Source organism: Coloeus monedula, assembly GCF_965178545.1.
Source record: "Coloeus monedula genome assembly, chromosome: 4".
In the NCBI taxonomy this organism is placed as follows: Eukaryota; Metazoa; Chordata; class Aves; order Passeriformes; family Corvidae; genus Coloeus; species Coloeus monedula.
The window spans coordinates 73,754,216-73,773,986 of NC_138784.1; the positions used below are offsets into that span (position 1 = coordinate 73,754,216).

A 19,771-nucleotide genomic window follows, 5' to 3' on the forward strand; every position below is an offset into this window, starting at 1 on the left:
AAGTTAAGAACACTTCTGATGTCTCCATTGGCTTTAAGTTTTTCTTAGAGGGGCTATTTTCAATGCACAATAAGCAGCCAAAAGGAGAGCAAGTCCCTGCAGGGATGAGGAAGAAAAAGAGCACCAGATCCTCTCCTTGCAGCCCTGCAGGTGTTTTGGGCACCAGTGTGAAATGGAAAACTCTTTGGCTTCTGCTTTTTGTGCTCTGCCCCTTTTCATTCTCCCACATCCCTGTCTCTTTGCCAGGCTTCGGTGGGGAAACATCATATTGATTGTGATGCAGGCAATTAAATGGTGTTAATGAAGTTCAAACAAGTGTTATCATAAGCTTGGCAGCATGGAGAGAAATGAAAGGTCAGCCACAGCCCTTTGTCATCTTTCAGTGTGGTGTTGAATGCTAATGAGACAGTCCCAATTAGAACAGGCTCCCCTTTGTATTGCTTGGGGATTGCATCAAATGCTCCCAAGTTCTCCAGATTTCCAGGCTCAAAGGGGACATTTGAAGTAAACTTGAAAAGATGCAGATCTGAAGCTGCTCTAATGTAAATTCAGCAAAGCCTATGGAGTTTTACTAACTGAAGTCAGATGAGATTCTGCTTTACCATTCCCATTCTTTTTCTCTTCTTTTTTTTTTCTCAATAGACTAATATAATGATAATTGAAAAGCCTCCACTTTGTTTTAGAACTGCAGCTCGATTCTTCGTGGCTTCAACAAAAGCCAAATAGCCTGTCCCAATTTCCTGGGTTAATTGTCCTGTCTCATCAGGCCTCGTGTTCTGCAGCAAGAAATCCAAGATGTGGCTGCACGGGGACACTTTTTAACCACGTGTTTCCAGCTCTGGGTGTATCATTTGAACAGTGAACCTGCTTTTCCCCAAAAGCCAGAAATTCTCAGCTGGATTGTTTCAGCAGGCAGAGTCCACCTCTGCTTCCAATAATGTCATAAAAGGACTATCATAAAATCACAGAATAGTTTGGGTTGGAAGGGACACTTAAAGGTCATCTAGTCCAACCCCCCTGCAATGAGCAGGGAACATCTTCAACTAGATCTCACTGATGCACAATAATTTTTTGTTGCTCTTGTCAGCAAATCCATTATCTTGATTAATTATAGAAATGGACACTAAAACAACCAACCTCTCAAAATGTCATGGAAGATCTCCATTTCTTATATAGTTTTCCATTAAGTTGACATGAAATTGCAAAAACTGGTAAATTTTAAAATTTTTTAATTAGTCATTGTCAGGTGTCCTCATTCTGAAGGCAGCGCTTGACTCATCACAAACAAATAACTGAAAACATGAGAAAATCCTACTCTGAAACGTGAGCCAAACAAATAAAACTGGTGAGGATTCCTGACAGTCTTGCTGTTGAAATCTTTTGGAACCAGATTTCCAGTTGACCACCCTGTGGAGGTAGACCACTGGTCAGGCCAGAAGCTGTAACTATTCCCTTCCCAATGCACATTCCCAGGTGGAAAGCTGAAGGATTGGAGGGAAGTCCTTTCATCCCTGCCTCCTTCTCATGCCAAGGTCATTCCCTGCTCTGAGTTTTGTGAGTCCTAAAGGCTTCACACCAAGAAACCAGAGGTTTCAAGGGGATGGCTTGGAGTAACCCAGCTCAGCTCCGTTTCCAGACCTCTAAATCCAGGCATGTTTTAATCCAGAGTGCCTCAAGTTGGGTACAATCTACCACAGTCTAATTACCCTCTTAGAGTTTCCTCCTCGTCAAAGAAGTTCGTTTGATTTCACTTTCTTCTGATTTACTCAACCACTTCTTAAACTCCCTGACTTTTCATCTCGTGATTCACTCTTTGAAGAAGTCTAGTGGTCTTGAAGGATGCCATCTCCAGCTGATGCTGACTACAGAAATAGCTCAAACCAGCACTGGAAGCCTTTGGATTTGGAATAACTCCCTCAAAGCACAATCGCAGAACGGAGAAAAGGAATTCATTAGCTCGGGGTGGAACTCAAATTATATTTTATTCATCCCTGATAGGTTTTTTCTTTCATCTCCCACTGCATCCAGGTGCCACTGCCTTGAGTAAGTGGAACTGACACACAAAAATAAAAGCAGGGAAGAAGCTCTAACCATATTCCAAAACCTGCAGCCTCCCCTTGGGCTTCAGTTCGAGTTGTCAGACATCAGTGCAGATAACAACCCAGCACATGCTGGGGACAGGAATCCAGGGCTGTTTACAAGCAGCAGGAGGTGTTATGTACCTCGTTTGCAAACTCAGTTGTTTGGGAAAATTTCCAAGGAAATGCAGCACCTATTGCTGAAGATCACTGGACACCAGGATTTACCTCCAAAAAGTTGTAAAATCAATACTGGAAAAAATCAATACTGGAAAAAATAAAATGGAAAGAAAAAATAAAATGGAAACTGCAGCCTTTTGTTTATCCAGAGGGGGGAAAAAAAAAGGTGTTCTGTTTATTTAAGGAAATATCCCATTCTCCACTTAAACACCTCAGTTTGTCACTCAAATGTAGCATCTCCCAGGATAAAATCAACCAGATTGATTGGAACCAGATGGAAAACAAGTTATTTGTCCACAGAAACCACCCACACACCCACACAGAGTGTTGCTAAAGCATCACTGGAGAATGACACCTTTGGGTCACTGTTGATACAAACTTGATTTCTAAATGGAACATCCAACACTTCCTTCCCACTATCCAGGTCAATCCAGCAATCAGCCTCAATCCATACTAAGAAACTTGGACACGGTACCAAAAGTAGGTCATAATTAAGCAAGGTAGCTCGTAAGAGCCTTGCAGGTTGCCTAGAAACGACATTTGCTGAAGTGTTTAACCACATCTAAAAATAATTGTCCAGACAAATCACAGACCAATGGGAGGATTGTTGGAAAAAATGCTGCCTCGTGCCGAGTAGGGGATGGAGCTGTTTGATCAGCCACACTCCTTTCACGAAATGAGAGGAAACCATCCCCAGCAAAGGCAATACAGGGATTTGTAGCACAGTGTGAGGTGTCTGCAGCAGCAGAGGCCTTGTACAACCTGCATGACACAGTATCAATTTTAGGCCATGCCTGGGAAGTCATCCAGAGAAATCACTGCTGAAAGCTGGATGCAGTGCACAGGAATGATCTGTAGGATAAACCCGCCTTTGTATTTACAGAGCAGCAACCATTCCCCATCTGTGCAGCTCCCAAACCTGTCAATAATGCCAGGCAAGTGCAGAATATTGGAAAGCAAAGCACAGCTCCTGCTGGATGAAGAGCAGGATGTGCAGTTTTCTTGTCCTAGGGGAAACCCTTCAGAAAGGGTTTCCAACATGCTGCAGGAGTAGTTGTTTTGGTTGTATTCCCTGTGGAGCAGCTTTGCCAGGCACTGACCCTTGCCACAGCAGATTGAAGCACAGCCACAGGTCTTGCAGGTGTGGAGAAAATGCTTGGAAAGACCTCTGACCTGACAGAAAATACCTGCAGAGCTTCAGTCAGCAGCCTGTCAATCATCTGGCATCTCATTCAAAGCACAGAAGAGCCTCCAATGGAAGTTACTGGGGGATAATTATAAATCCCTTGGGATCCAGACAGTGTGGGGACTGTCACAACAATGCTGAAAGCAGCAGACCACTTCTGGCCATGTGGAAAGACTAAGAAGCCTGTGTGCTTCCCAGGGCTCACACACATCACCTGCCTTCCTTCCTCCCTCTGCCACTTCTCAACAGTTTCTCCTCAAGGGAAACAATGCTGGCAAACACCTTCAGCTCCCACCATTAATTAAATTTCCATCTCTGCCACAAGGCACGAGGGAGCAAAAGGCTAACAGGGAGATTTCCACTTAGAAAAAGCCAAAGACAAAAAAGCCCCAGGGGCAGTTTCCAAAAGCAACAGTGATGCTGCCTCCTACCTCCACCCACAAAGCAGGGCCTCGTTGTGTCACTTTATGTCATTCCAGGGTTAAAACTCACCTTTCCACCCAGTTCTTGTAGCTAGGGATGTCCTTGGCGTAGAGGAGCTTGTTGGAGGGGGAGTCTTTGCCCAGCCGGTGCTCTGAGGTGGAACAGGAGTCCATGAAGGTCTGAGCCACCACGGACAGGCAGGCGTCTGTGATGCTGTTTTTGTGGATGTCGAAGACAAACTGTGGGTTCTTGATCATGTTAACCCAGAACCGCAAGGGGAGGCTGCAGGAGGGGTGGGAGAGGGGACACAGTCAGTGCACAGCTCACAGGCTTTGCTGTGTGACATGGCAGCAGCAAACGGTGGGTGGGAATCAAAGATAGCGGTGTGGATATGAAGATTCTGGGATAAACTTTGCTACGTAATGAGTTCCTCCCCTACAAAGTCTAGGGACGGCAGTGAGGTCACCTTTTGTCCCTGTTGTCCTCACAAGGTAGATTTGGTCAGTCTCAAAGTCAATACAATCTTGTTGAAGGTGCCCATAAATTGATGGGAGTATAATTTAGGTGATGACAAAGACTCTGAATCTCTCTGTGTTAAGTTCAGTGCAAAGTTGACCCTGTTGGTTGCTCCATCAGATGAGGAGAGGCACTAAATCCACAAAAATTATTATGGTAGGGGTTATAAGGCACTGGAACAGGCTGCCCAGAGAAGCTGTGGCTGCCCCTGGATCCCTGGAAATGTCCAAGGCCAGGTTGGACAGGGCTTGGAGCAATCTGGGCTAGTGGAAGGTGTCCCTGCCCATGGCAAGGGGTGGCACTGGATGATCTTTAGGTCCCTTCCAACCCAAACCTCTCTGTGATTCTATACATTTCTCATTGAGGGACTTGGCTTTTAGCCCTCACAGCAAACCCATGGGAAGAGAGGTGGGCAAAGCTCCCAGATGGAAATTGGGAATGCTCATGGCACACCCTGTGTGTGCTGGGACGCCTTGTCCTGTCACTCTCCACTGCTCCAGCCCAAGCCTGCACATGATCCCAGTACCCCAGGCAGGAAGCAGTTGCTACATGACAGTGAAAGCCCTGTTGCCTCAAGGAAAAAAAAAAAAGGGAACTGGGAAACAAGTATCACAGCCTTTGATATGAAAATATATCTGCCCTAACCAAGGAAATGCTATCCCAGTTGCAATCCAAAGCCCTTTTCCCCCTTTTTCTCCAAAGAGCATCTCATTTATATGAGATGCCCTGAGGTACCTTGTATGAGATACCTGCAGCCTTTGCCTCAAGCCTTTTTGTCAGGGCAAATGCATCGCAGTGATCATGGCCCAGGAGCTGGGATGAGTCACTGAGCACAGAGCCCAGCTCCTGTCTCTCTCTCAGGCAGATTGTCAAGTCTATCTTCACTCTCTGCACCTTCCAGTTTAGCAAATTCTCCTGATATTCCCCAGTTCCTCCCATTTACTCATTGTGTTCACAACACTCTAAAAAATTCATCTCCAAGTCTGATAGACTTTGGGTAACAACCTTGCTGACAGAGGGTTGACACCGTGTTTTCCTAAACCTCTGTGTGTTCTCCTGAGCCAAAATCACAGAACAAATGTAAGGAAAGCCCCACACAGGGAATCCTGTCAGCCAAGTTCAGGAGAAATGGGAGATGTTGGAAAACACAGAATTATAGAGTGGTTTGGGTGGGAAGAGACCTTAAGGATCATCCAGTTCCAACACCCTTGGCGTAGGGACGCCTGCCACTATTCCAGGTTGCTCCAAGCCTCATCCACACTGGACTTGAACAGTCCAAGGATGGGGCAGCCACAGCTTCTCTGAACAACCTGTGCCAGGGCTTCAGGGAAGAATAAGTAAAAAATGGCAATGAGACATGATGGAGTTGCAGGATTTTAGTCTGGGAATGGACAATCATCACTTGGGGGATGAGGTGGATGAGTGAACCTTGCAGAAGTTCTTGTGCAGGTGTATGGATGACAGACACAGCCACGGTGAGGAGGAGCAGAGTGTGTGTTTGTGTTCCTGGGTGTGTCTGGGTGTAGGGAGGGGACGGGGGACGACGTCCCTGGCTGGGAATAATGAAGCCCTGTGATGTGACTTTGAGTTAATTTGATCTGATTGAACAGATTTCTTCACACTGCCCCTTTTCCCACAAACACACACACTCTGCCTTCCTCCCTCCCCCCTTAGATAAACCTCCTGCTCATTTAGGCTGAGTGGCTGCAATCAGCCTTAGATTAGTGCCGCAGATAATGTTAATAATATGCTAATGTTTCATTAGTTGAAAGCCTCTTTGGTGCATGGGGTTTCTTTTTTTATGTCACCGGCGCTGTGACGATCTTCCATCAGCATGGCTGGGAAAAGGAAAAAATGCATGAGCTGGGAGCCCCATGGCTCTCCTCTGCTGTTCATTTATAGTCCCTGTGTTTGCACAGGAGAAGGGGAGGGAGCCATTCCCCAGGGAGCTCTTTCCAGCGGGGAGACTCGGCAGAGAGGAGGTTTGTCTCCACTGATCCTGGCTTTTCCAGCTGTCCTGTTGCAGGTATGAGGAGGAGCTGGCAGCTGGAGCAGGGGGCTGATGTCACGCTCTGTCACTGATGTCACACTTTGCCACTGATGTCACTCTTAGTCACTCACTCCAAAGGAGACTCACATCCAGCTCCAGACCCTTTAAATACTTCATACCATTGGAGATGCTCTCCTGGCCTCCAGCTGCCACCCAGGAGGGTACAAGTCTCCTGTGGGTGCTCCACATCCTCTGAGGATATCTTGGATACCTTAAGATTCTCAGCTGGCATGAGATACCTCTGTGTGGGCAAACAAATGGAGCTGGGAATTCAAACACCCAGTGTAGATGAAGGCAGTGGTGTCGAATCCTCTCCCATGCCTCCCTAGATATTCCGATGTGATCCTGGGCACTGCAGCAATTAAAAACTTCGTTTTTCCTCATCAAATCCCTCAAAAATCTATCCATTTCTATGTAATACAGGGCAAACTGGGACCTGTTTAGCAAAAGTGCTCCATCCCTGGCAAAATACTTTAGACTTTGGGATTTTCTGGCTTCCCCATTGGCTTGGGAAGACTGAGCCTGGTGCTTCAAATCCCATACAAGGGTCCTCAGCTCCCCCACGTCCCTCTGCTCTCCTTCCAGCCTAGTATCTGGTGCTGGACTGTACTGGGCTGTCTCACTCACTCACCAGTTGCTCTTCCAGGTGTGCCGCACGTGGGGGTCGTGGATGTTGTGCTTGTCTGCCTGCTCATCCAGGAAATCAAACATGTACTTGATGGCTAGGGGGAGGGCACTGCCACGGTGAGCAGTGCTGAAGATGGTCTCAAACAGGTCATCCACGAATTTCTGGAGGGTGCCCTGGCGGGAGAAGGAAGGAAGGAAAGAAGAGCATGAGGTAACGAGTGGGGAGAGGACGTTGAATTTTGGTAGCCCACTGAAAACAGGGCATGTCTGTGCATCAGAGCCAGGTGTGATTGAAAAGTGGGGGCCTTCTAAGATTGTTTAAGTGTGACATGGCCTGGGAATTTCAATACAGGTGTGTATCATCACAAGAACCTTTACACCTCATTTCCACACAGATTCCTCTCTCTGCATCCCATCCTCAATGCTTTGGTGCATCCATGAGACAAAACCCAGCTGTTTTCTATGCTGGCTTTCACCCAGGGCCATCTTTTAAGCTGGGAAGAGAAGTCAGCAGGAAGAAAAGTTCTGCTGTAGAGCACAGCAGAAGGTGTTGTGGACACAAATAGGACAAGAGAACCTAGAGAGAGGCAGCTGGTTAACGTGTGACCAGGGTTTTTACTCCCCACTGGCAGGACAATCCCAGATCCAGGGCTTGGAGAGTCACCCTTGCGAGGACAGTTGACTTTTAGCAGGAAGGAGAGGAGCTGGAATATCTGAGGCTGGGAGAAGGGGACAGCTGAGGAATTCTAGGCTGGGTTTGGGATGGAACCAGGCAGGGCACGTTTTTTTCTGTCACCAGAGCTTCACAGGCTCTGGTGTGAACAAACCGTGCAGCTGCTAAAATAACCAAAAGTCAATTGAATCTCCAACAAACATTCCCTGAAATGAAAAATTTCCTTTCCTGAAAGATAAAACTCTGCCCTTTCTCAGAAGACCTAGGGAAGAAATGTCTCCTTTCTAGAAACAAAGCCTCAGGTTCCACCAGAGTGGCTCAGGTTTACCTAGAGCTAACAAACAATTAGAAAGCTGGTGTCTCTGGCTGATTCACCACTTGATTTATTCTTCGGGAAACAAACAGAGGCACCTTTTGCTTTTGTTAACTCCTGCAGGGTGAGCAAAACCCTGCAGCACACGTCTGACTCAGAAAGGGCTCCGGAGGGGAAATCCTCTTGGTCTGACACAGAAGAGCTGCCCCCAGGTTCAGTTCCTGGAGGGAATTAATTCTCTACATGCTCACCCTCACAAATGCCAAGAAAACCTCTGAGGCTTTTAGACAAGAGGCTCTTAGGTATCAGAGGTCAGGGATTTACCAGAATAAAAATCATAGTCAGTTTAGCAAAGTATTCCTGGGGATTGTATTACCAGTGACTGCTCTCTCTCTCTCCCTCCCTATAATGGTCACAATGAGAAAAGAAAATTGTTTGGCCCAAGAGAGGAAACAATAAAACCCCAACCTTCCTGCTTTTTCTTAACTGTACAGGTTTTGCAGCTGCTTTTCTGCCATCTCCATAAAAAACAAAACAAAGAAAACAAAACCAACCCAAACCAAACCAAAAAAAAACCAACAACAAACCAACAAAAAACCCAACCCAAGTGTTGAGCTTGTGACCCAGAACAGAAAGCAAAAGCAGTTCAGTGGTGGGGTAGGGGCTGTATCCCCAGACAACATAAATCAGCACCAGTCTAATGCTTGCTGGTCTACACCAGCTGGGGCCTGAGCCCCAGGGAGCAGCATTTCCTTTTCATGTAGTGTGATCCATAAAAGCCTCCTGATTCCAGGGAATGGGGCATGGACCAGGGGCTAAAGACAAAGCCACTTTACCTCCAAATCCCTCTGCAGCTCAGACAGCCTGGGTGAGGCTGCAGGGAGAGCCAGACATCAGAGGCAAAATGAGTTGAGGAAAAAATATGCAGGTAGGTCTGGAAAGTAGGACTTAAACGAGTGATGGAAATGTGTCTGATGGGCAAAATCTGACAGCATTTGCATGAACACATGGAATTTTTTTCTGCCTATTCACACCCTGACAAAAAATGGTAGTGGTCAAAACTCCAGATGTGTCTGGAGACTCAGGTCAGGATGTCCATTCTCTGTCCCCACTTGATTTAATCTGTATTTTCTCTCTGGAGACCCTGAGTTTTCATACCTCACTGTAAGGTCAATGTAACCCCCTCCAAGTCATCAGCACAAGAGTCTTCATTGGCCCAGGGGAAAGGCAGAGGAGGATTTGTACCACAAAACTCAGGATTTTGTGGTATGGGAGCCCATTTCACACTGTGAGGCCTGACACGTCCTTGGAACCTGCTCTGAGCACTTGCCCTGGCTCTTCACTTGCTCAGCTTTGGTACAAATTACAAACCAGTATAATCGACAACTCCAGGACCTCCCACCCTGCTTTTGCCACCAATCTCATGGCCCTGGATTGTTACTCCTTGTTGCTTTTCCAGTGTCCCTTTTTTGACTCTGCTGTCAAAGCTCAAGCTCCTTCCCTACATGTGTGGAGCTTTCCTCTTGCTCCATTTTCCTTCTGCTCATCTCTCTTTACCCACCTTTGGCACCCTTGGAGTGGCCTCTCATTCCTTGCCAGCAAGAAATTCCACCACAGCCTCAAACCAAACCATTCTTCCCCTGTCCCCCGCCCCCACCACGTACCTTGGTGGCCAGTAACCTTGTCAGGTAGATCTCAGAAACCATCTTGCTGCCTCGGTCACCCTCTTTTTGGTCCCCATGCTCATGGTTCTTGACCAGGTGCCACATCTTGACGCCGCTCTCCAGGTCGGGGGTGATCATGGGGGTGCGCGAGCGGAGGCTGTCGGGGCTGCCCGTGTAGCGGATCATGTTTTCTGCAGAGACAGAGATCCAGGGGTCTCCATGTGTCTCAGTAGCTCTTGGGGCTGGGATTTTCAGGAAACATGCTGGTGGCGTGCCACCAAATGCATTTCTCAAAGCGTTTTTTGCGAGTGATTGGCTCAGCAAAGGCAAACGATGGCACCAAGACAGGTGTGATGTCAGTGTCTACACTATTAAATTAAATGAGGTTCAAACACCGATTTCTAGTTGTCCCCAGGCTTTATCTCTTATCATATTCCCTGGCAAATGGTACTGTCAGCGTCAGACACTTCCCAGGACTGGTTCAGGGGATAGCCCCAGCTCCTTATGGTAACCAGTTCCTTATGTGACTGGTTTTCCCCATATTTTATATCCATGCCCTTGACATGCTGCTTGACATAAAAATATTGATGTCTCTATATGAGATCTCTTATTTAGCTCCTCATCCCCAGATTTAGAAGGAGCTGCCTCCCCTCCCTCCCTTGGCATCAAAGCAAACAAACAACTCCTGCCCAGCCATCCTCCTCACTCCCTGCTCCAAAATCTTGTTTTGACAGAAAAAAGCCAGAACCCCAGGTGGACCCCCACAAATTTCCTCTCCGAGAATACTCTTAGCCTCCAAATTTTGCCTCTCTTTGCCTCTGAGTGATAGCACAAGGCATTCCCCTCTCCCTGACCTTCCAGCAATGTTGCCTTTTCCAACCATAATTATCAGAAGTGTTGCACCTTTCTGTAGCAAGATCTGAATCAGCCTCATTAATGCATTACCAATCTCTACATATTAATTATCAGATGGAATATCCTTTTTCTCTCTGGATGCTGTTTTCTTAATTGCAATTAACAATCACTTTTTGACCCACCACATCTTCTCCTCCCCCTGCCTCCTTCCCCATTCCCTCCTCCTGAAAAATCAAATGGCAAAAGAATTAAAGAAATCCAACAGAAATTAACCCCCCTCAAGTCTTCCTTCCTAAAGGTCACTGTGTCTTTCAGTAATTGCAACAACATGGCAAAGAGGATGAATATTAATAATGCCTCATGGATCATTTATGTCCTTGGAGAAAGTGGAAGGGGGCACCTCTGGACATTGAGTAACTGCACTTTCCCTTAAGATAAAGGGAGTAAGAAGGATTGGAGATGCTTTCATAAACTAAAAATATTAATAAAGTGATATGACAGCAGCATTCAGGTTGGACGGGGGGGTTGCAGCACTCTGGTTGTACATTAGGGATGTTTTGTTTTGCTGTCCCGCATCACCTTAGTGAGACACGGCCTGGATGCAACTCTACTGCAGGGGAGGAAGCTGTGGGAGGGGGTGGGTGACACTCAGGAGGTCCCTGTTTGGCTCTGCAGAGAAGTTTCCACCTGGTGTCCCTTTCTCAGCTGTGCCACTCTCAGCTGTCTCATGGGGACGGTGGGAACAGCAATTCACTGCCTCGAGATCTGCTGATAAAGATGTCGAACTCCAAGAGTGACATTTAGTGACCTGAGAGGGAGGCAGTTAATTTTACAGACTCCTCCTTTTGTTAATGAGGGACGAGATCTTCCCAAGAGCAATCCAACCACTTGGATCAACAGCTTGAACAAAATGCCAGAGTTTTTAGATAGATAAATCCTCTCCCCCTTCCTCATTTCATCAACTAATCATCTGCCCATCAATTTCCCTGCTGGTGCTCAGAGTCTTGTGACCACTCTGACACTTGGGATCTCTTCCCAGTGCTCTCACAGTCCATCCCAGTACACAAACCCTTACCATACTTGCTGGCTGACGTCCGGGACACCGTGGAGTTGTTGACTGCATTGTAGGCAGTGACTTGCTTGGAGACCAAAGCCACCACAGATCCATCTGGAACCTGCAGAAAAAAAAAGGAACTTGGTCAATAAACCCCTGAAAAGTGGATGAGGACCATGTCCAGGGCAGCAGGAGCTGCAAATCAGTGTCACTGTAGGCAGGGCACAGTTTGCCCTCAATTTCTTTCTTCAGTGAGTTGGTCTAGTCCCTAATAAAAAAGGGACAAAGTCTGCTGTTACACAGCCAGAATCCTGCGCTTGGACAAAGAGACAACTGGTGACAAACAGATTCTGGTCCATTCAGGCCCTGATTCAAAGCCCAGTGACGACAGTGTGAGTCACAGAGTGGTTTAGGTTGGAAAAGGCCTTTAAGATCATCGAGTTCAACCATTAACTCAGCACCACTGTGTTCACCACTAAACCATGTCCCCAAGGGCCACATCCAGAGGCCTTTTAAACACTTTCAGAGATGGTTTTTGCATTAACCTCAGTAAATTTGACAATAGGTTCATCCCAGGGAAGCTCTTAGGCAGAGCAGGAGCATGAGAATAATAAGATCATCTGAGCTTCTTCAAATAGGCTTGGCTAGACCATTAGGATAATAAAACCAATGTGAAATGTTCCATTCCTTCCTCCTGGAGTGCAAGGGATATCTGGGTGCCTGGTTCAAAAATTCCTGTTGACATTTTCCACTTTGATCCTGTCAGCCTCTCACCCTTCCATCTGACAAATGCACTGCTGGACTGAAGGGACTGCCACAACTTCTTTCTCTTTGTGGTGTCAGAGGGTCTCAGATGTGGAAAAGCAGCAGGTTTGGAGTGGCTGATGTCCAGAATGTCATGGGACAGTGTTTTGAGGGACCACAGGGCTTTTTTAAAGAAGCCAGACCTCCCATTTCTGCAGCAAGGCAAATCATGTGGGTCCCGTATCAGAAATGTTAACAAGCCAGTGGCTCAAAAGAGCCATATCAGGAACATCTGTGATAAATAAGACATCATAAAAAGGAGATGAGTAAAAAAAACCCGCTGCTAACGACATCTAACTCTTGTCTGTATAATAATAATAATAATAATAATTAGCACTTGCATGGTGTTTTTCATCTTCAAAGCACTGCAAAGGCTAATTAAATAGCCCCTTGGCTATCATGGAAGGCAATTATTGGCTCTTTGTAGTTTTAGCCACACACCACAGATGGGGAAACTGAGGCAAAGGGAATCTTGGTGTCTGTCCCAGCATGCTCCATGTCAGCCTTCAGGACAGCCAGGAAAATGATGTTTCCTGAGGACCTGGCCCAGCTCATCATACAGCTGGGAGCTCGTTGCCTGAAGCAAAAAAAAACATGGAAAAAGCACAGAGAGGGAAGAAAATTATGCCTGGTTTGTTGGTGAAATAAAGCAGGAAACGTCCTTGCTCTGTGTGGAAAAAATAATCATCAAAATCAGCCAGCAATGCTTCAGTCAATCTGAAGTAAAAAGTTTTGTTTCCTTTTCAAATTATTGCTTGCTGCCTCCTCAGCTCAGCCCTTAAGTGACAAGAGAAAATAATCTTGTTATGAAACAGAGATTGCTGAGGTGTGATGGAGAAAATGACAACATCGTCAGCGTCGGATTAAACTTAATGAGGTCTTTTTTTTGTTGTTTTATTTTTTTTTCCAAGGGACAAGCTTTTGACCAAAACTCCATTTTTTTTCTTTAAATCTACTGCTTGTGTAAGATATTTTCAGACATTTTTAACCTTCTCTTATGGATTTCCAGGTCATGCAGAGATGAAGGGAAGCAGAGCAGGTCCCCTGAAACCCTGAAAGCAAGGGTTCCTTGCAATGACAACTCCACTGCACCATGGTCTCCAGCCATGCTGTTTTCCACCTCCTTTTTCCAGTCACCAAGCCTCCCTCTTTCCATTTTTCTCTCTTCCATCCTTCTGAACTCTGCTTGCATTAAAAGGCCACGGATACACTGGAAAAAGGGACACGGAAGGCCTTGGGTTTGTCTGTCTACATGAGAAATGTTAGCTCGTGTCGTCCTCATCTCCTCTCCACCACCTTCACTCGCCAGAAAAGTCTTTTGAGAGACAAGATTTTTTTTCTGCCCTTGGCTTCATCTCTAGCCTTGTTCAGGATAATTTGGACAAGGACAGTGGGACAGCAGGGATGTGCTCAACACGGGGGTTCTGCCCAGTTATTGCCCACTCAACCATTCTTTACGTCTGCATCTTAGAATGATAAAATCACGGAATTATTAAGGTTGGAAAAGACCTTTAAGAGTATCAAGCCCAACTGTTCACCCAGCACAGCCAAGGCCACCACTAACCCATGTCCCCAGCTGCCACATCCACAAGTTTTTTGAACACATCCAGGAGTGCTGATTCTACCACTTCCCTGGGCAAGAGAATAATATTTTCCTTTCTATTTTGTCAGAAAGAAGATCTAACACCTACCCACCCTCTCCCACAGTCACCTGGTAGTGTGCCAGCGTGTTGAGTCTCTTCCAGTCATTCTCTATCTTGGTGGTGATGTCCTCATCCTGAAGGATCATCCTCGCCCCGCTCGCCTGCCGCCACTCTGCAAGGAAAACAGGGACAAATGAGACAGGGACACGGTCCTGGCAACCCTTGTGCCCAGAATCCACGTGGACACGTGTGTGGGCACATCACTCATCACCTCTACACCCTGATTACTCACAGTGCTTAACTTTTAATTTACTCACAGTTCTGCTCATGCTCCAACATGGCTGTTTCCAAGACCAGACTGTCCTTGCCATCACCATGGGACAGGAGCAAATGTCCCTTGTTCCAGGGAGAGAAATCCTGGTCCTCTCTCCTTTGGCAGCACAGACAGAGCTTTCAGCACTGCCTGAGATCCGTGTCCCTGCCAGGACCCAGCCCAGAGAGGGCTCCCCTGGGCACAGCAGTGTCTGGTTTGGCACAGAGCCCGTGCTGGGCGCAGCTCATGCACCTTGGTGCTCCCAAAATGCTGCTTGCATCTCAAATCCACTGATGCAGAGCAGGAAGCCCTTAGGTACAGGCATAGCGGTGCCTACAGATTTTTGCTTTTTATATATTTTTCATATGTTTGTAGCTCTGTAGCTCCATAGTTACATAGCTCCTAGGATTTTTCCTACCCTTCCTTTTAGATTTTAGGATGATAAGCTAAGCTTCTAACACATTCCTGAAATACTCTTCAGTTTTATTTTCAAGAAGAGGACCTACAAGAAGAACATTTTGTTTTCCATCCAGAATCTGAGAAGACACAACAAGAAATGGGGCAAAGAAGCCCTGGACCAACTCCAACGGGGCAGTACCCAGGGAAAAATTACCTAACCAACTGCTCTTCTAATTGGCCAATGTTTGTTAGATATGATAATTTGCTAAACTTATAAAAATTGTAGAAATACAAAACCGAGTGTAACCATGACCACTGGAACACCTGGAAGCTTCCAGATAAAGTCTGCTTTTTATTTTAGTATTTTAACACTGTTGCAAGAGTTTTTCCCTTTTGATATTAGGCAACAATAGCAGAGGCACAATGGGAGGAAAAGCCAGGGACAGATCCAACCTGGGCTCCGTGGAGGATGTAGCTTTTACGAGCCTTCAGCACCTGCCTGTGGGCAGAAGGGCTCCTGCTTCTGCCACTTCTCCAGCCTCAACCCTGCGTGATGAATTCCTGCAGCACTGGAGCAGCCCCTCCCTTCTCAGGGCACCATTTTTTGCTCAAATCTTGAAGAACACTCCATAAAATCATTAAGGGTGAAAAAGACTTCTAAGATCATGGAGTCTTGAGAAGGATTGCCCCAGCTTTCCTCACAGAGGACTCACAGACTTGCCTAAAGCAAGGGAAGCATAACCATGGCCAAAGGGAGAGAAATGCTCTGTCAGGGAAAGCTGTGCCTTCATCACAGGCAACCTGGAGCATTCAAAGCTCTCCTCTTGGTTGTCACGTTTCAGTCACGGTGACCCAACCAAATACAGCTTAGCCAGAACCACAGCAAATAGTCCATTCATTTGCAGGAGTTAATTAAAATGAACTCTTGGATATGGAGACATCACCTGCCACCCTTGCTTGTTTTTCCTGATATAAAAATGCAAGGACTGTTGCAAATTTCTTTTGGTTTCAGCACTTTTCTTATCACATAATTAAAATGCAATGGGAAAACTGCACTTGCCTTTATTATTCATTTAAATTAGCAGGAAGAGGTCAGCAGCTGTGTTTATTGCTGGGTGTTGCTTTGGCTGGAGATACTCAGGGTGAGCAAAGGTTGTGTTGGCTGAGCACTGATCCTGAACTGCCCTTCATCTACTCCAGCTCCTCAGATCCTCACCTACATCACCCTTGTGGAGTCTGAGGATGATGCTCTCTGCTCATTCCCACCTGGACCAGATTCCTGGGATCTAACAGGTCCCAGAAACTGCTTAGAATAGCAAACAATGCTGAAGTTTGGGCTGGGATGGGAAATGGTGCTCTTAGAAAATGCCCCACTCAACGCCAAAGGCAATTCTGCTGTCACAGAACGGCTCTTGTTGCCTTCCTCGTGGTCTCTTGGGGAGAGTGTCACTCTGACCTGCCCCCCTCATGGCTCTGCATGTTCCTGTGGTTCTTTCCTCTGCTGGCTCATCTTTGGAGAGACACACACTCATGTTTTGGGAGGGATGCACGGGTTCTGGGTGTCGCACTGGGCTCTGATTTGAGGGCGAGCACAGCTTCTCTCGTTCTGGGCTTTATTTGTATTCAAGGGCTGGACAAGGTGCTCAGAGCAGATTTCCCTCTGCTCCAGGGACATCCTGAGATGTGCCCTCAAGCCTTTTGTGCTCCTGCAGAGACGTAGGACATTCCTGAGCCCTTTCCCTTGGCCTTCCTGCAGGGAGGAGCTGTGTGAGGAAGAGTCAGGGCCAGCCTGACTGCACAAGACAAGGAGGAAAACCTTCAGGGCAGGCTTAGAGTTTCCATTTTCAGTTTTGCAGCCTGATTTCCCTGCCCAAACACAAATCACTTCACCTCTGATACTTCACTGTGCACCTGAGCTCTGACACGGAAAGGACCCTCAGTTGTCCCCAACTCTTCCTGGTCTCACTGCTCCCCTTCTCCGTGAGCTCAGGGGGTCACAGAAGGATCTGCAGGGAAATGCAAAGGGAATGGGAAGGGAAAAGGTGACCCTGCCATCCATCTTCACAGCACTAAGTGAACCCTGTCAGCTTTGTCCTCGCTGGCAGCACCCTGTCCCCTCTCTGCTCAGATCTGAGCACTCCTCTGAGCCGGCACAAAGGACAGACACACTCCAATCCAATTTGTTACACTTCCACCTTCCAGAGAGAGGGAGAAGAGGGGGAGTGAGGTAAAAATCCCATTAACTTTATCAAGCCTTCCAATCAGGAGCAGTGGTAAATGCAAACTCAGGAGACAGCTGCTGTGAAGCCTTTATATTTCATTCAGCAGATAGTGTATCTTTTTATTGCACGCAGGAATTACTTCTTCTTTGCCTTTTTTTTTCCTCCTTTTTTTTAAGAAACAACCTTTCTGTTCAACTTGACTGGGAAAAAGGAAATTCCAGGGGCCTTTGACAAAGAGGTGCTTTTTTGAGCTGCAGCAATGCCTGGCTAGGCAGTGACTCTATGGGGAGATGGAAGGTGGGGAGATGTCACCCTGCACCTCAAATCCTATAGAAAATGTTACACCTCCCTCGTGGCTTCCCTCTGATCCAGATCTAGGAAGAGAGGAGAAACTCAGCTCTGTTTCTGGGGTGGAGAGAGGGTCACCTGTGCTGGGAATAAAAGTTCATCTCAGAACATGGAGCTGAAAGATGCCTGGGAAATATTTGTATGGAGTGAAGCACAGAATAACAAAATTCTTTGGATTGGAAGGGATCTTAAAGATCAGCCAGTGCCACCCCCTGCCATGGGCAGGGACACTTTCCACTATCCCAGGCTGCTCCAAGCCCCATCCAACCTGGCCTTGGACACTTCCAGGGATCCAGGGGCAGCCACGGCTTCTCTGGGCACCCTGTGCCAGGGCCTCATCATCCTCAGAGTAAATAATTTTTTCTTAAAATCTAATCTAAAACTCCCCTCTTTCCCTTTAAAGCCATTTTCCTTTGTCCTGGTATTCCAGGCCCTTGTCCAAAGTCCCTCTCCAGCTCTCTTAGAGCCTGTTCAAGCACTGGAAGGTGCTCTAAAGACTCTCCGGAAATTTGTCCAGGCTGGGCACCCTCAACTCTCCCAGCCTATCTTCAGGAGACACACATGCAAACTGTCTTACCCTATATGTACTAAAGTTAGACCCAGTTTAAATGTTTCCAGCTTAAATGAACCCCACAACCCAGCACTGCAGGGCTGGTGAGGTGGTGAAATCTCACCTGACACGGCCCACAGTGAACCTGAGACAGCATCACTTGAGTGCAAGCCAAGCCAGCAGCTCCCACCACCTCAGCACCACCTTTCAAAAATCATCTGAAACCCAGGGAAGAGCAAATGCCTCAGCATGAAGCCAAATTCCTGTTTTGTGATCCTCACACCTTTATGCTTTCCCAAAGATGGGGTGTTTCATGTGTGGAGAGATCTTTTAAAAATGATAATAACAAAAATCGCCACAGTGGAAAGAAGTCTTTACTTACAGGGCTGCAATTTGGGGTTTGGACTAAAATGTAACCTCAGGGTGTTCAAAATAAGGGCTTTCAGCTGACAACCCCCTCCAGGAGTTGCCTGGGCAACTGCCAAACATTGTGACATCTGCGACACACACAAGTCCCTCTGCCTGCAGCTACCCTGCATTTAACAGCTCAAAACAGCTCATTAGCTTGTTTGCTTTCTGCCGTGTGCCCAATCTGGCCTGAGTGTGGACAGAAAGCCCAGAAAATGGTGATGGGAGCAGGAAATGATGCTGCTGTTTGAAAGCCATGGGTTTCAAGGCCAGGTTGCAGCGATCTGCTCTGCCCTGCTCTGCTCCAGCCCCTCTGCAGCCCTGAGCACCCAGCCCAGGGCAGGCTGATCCTGAGGGCTCAGTAATGATTCCTGAGGGCCAGCAGTGCTTTCTGCTCTCCCTTGCTGCCCTCAGTGCCTCTGAAGGATACCAGGTGCCAACGAGCATCTTTTCCTTGTGGAAAAGCTTGGGATGGAGCTGTGGCTGGGGGTGTGGATCCTCTTCCTGCTTCAGCCATGCCAGCCCCGCTCCTCCCACCGTGTTATCTGCATTGCTGTTGGTGAGACTCTTCTGCTGGACAAGGGGTTTGTATTTGTATTTTAATTGTTTTTCCCCCCAACTGCATCATCAGTGCTCCTGGCCAGAGCTGCTCATTAGCCAGTCTGTTGTCACTGTGGGCAAGCCTGTCCTCTGAGGGGTGCACATGTTCATACCAACTTTCTGGAACTTTCTGGTCCTCAGCAGCACTCAGGAGGTCATAGAATCACAGAATGGGTTGGATAGGAAGGGATCTTAAAGTTCCAACCCCTTGCCATGGGCACCTTCCACCAGCCCAGGTTGCTTCCAGCCCTGTCCAGTCTGGTCTTGAAGAGGTCAATATTTCTTAAAACAGCAGCAATTCTGGATGCAGAACTGTCAGGCTCCAGCTGGGACCCTGCACACACAAACTTCTTGTTCTCAGAACTACAGTGGAATCCAATTTATCCCTGTATTTACAACACGCAGGTAAAATTCCTGCATCTCATTTTGGGCACCTCCTTCATCTTCTCAGCAGAATGAACACTTCCCAGTTGCGCCCAGTCTGAGATCTGAAGGAACTGGGCTGTGAGGTCAGGAGATGTGGCTGTGAACCCCACTTCTCTGCTCTGCTGTGCCTTGGCACCCTGCCCTGCCTTCCTCATGCTCACCCCACCTCTCACCACTCCCCTGCCGACTCACAGCAGCTCCAGAGGCACCGTGGGTCTTTTCTGGATGATGTACATGATCCGTTCTTTACTGCTGCTGGTTTTGGCAGCTTGTTTCGTTATTCTAACTGCTTTTCATGAGCAGTTTCTGTCAGGAACTCCTCCCTCCCCTACACATACACGCACTCAGACACTTAACTTTAATCCCCGACCTCTCATTCCTGCCTTCGTTATTGCTGTGAATTGTTTCTTGGCCTCGGTCCACTCCTTCTCCTTTTGGT

The 19,771-nt window shown here is 47.2% G+C and overlaps 1 protein-coding gene across 1 annotated transcript in view; it reads right to left on the reverse strand.

Annotated features, from left to right (window-relative positions):
* PLXNA4 (plexin A4) overlaps nt 1-19,771 on the reverse strand; it is a gene marked incomplete at both ends in the record, with an annotated part of 391,941 nt that overhangs the window by 7,522 nt on the left and 364,648 nt on the right. The window contains 5 exons of the mRNA XM_082280537.1: nt 3,937-4,149; nt 7,065-7,234; nt 9,711-9,901; nt 11,641-11,740; nt 14,135-14,238. Of these exons, the coding sequence (XP_082136663.1) occupies nt 3,937-4,149; nt 7,065-7,234; nt 9,711-9,901; nt 11,641-11,740; nt 14,135-14,238 (778 nt within the window). The remainder of the gene's footprint in view (nt 1-3,936; nt 4,150-7,064; nt 7,235-9,710; nt 9,902-11,640; nt 11,741-14,134; nt 14,239-19,771) is intronic.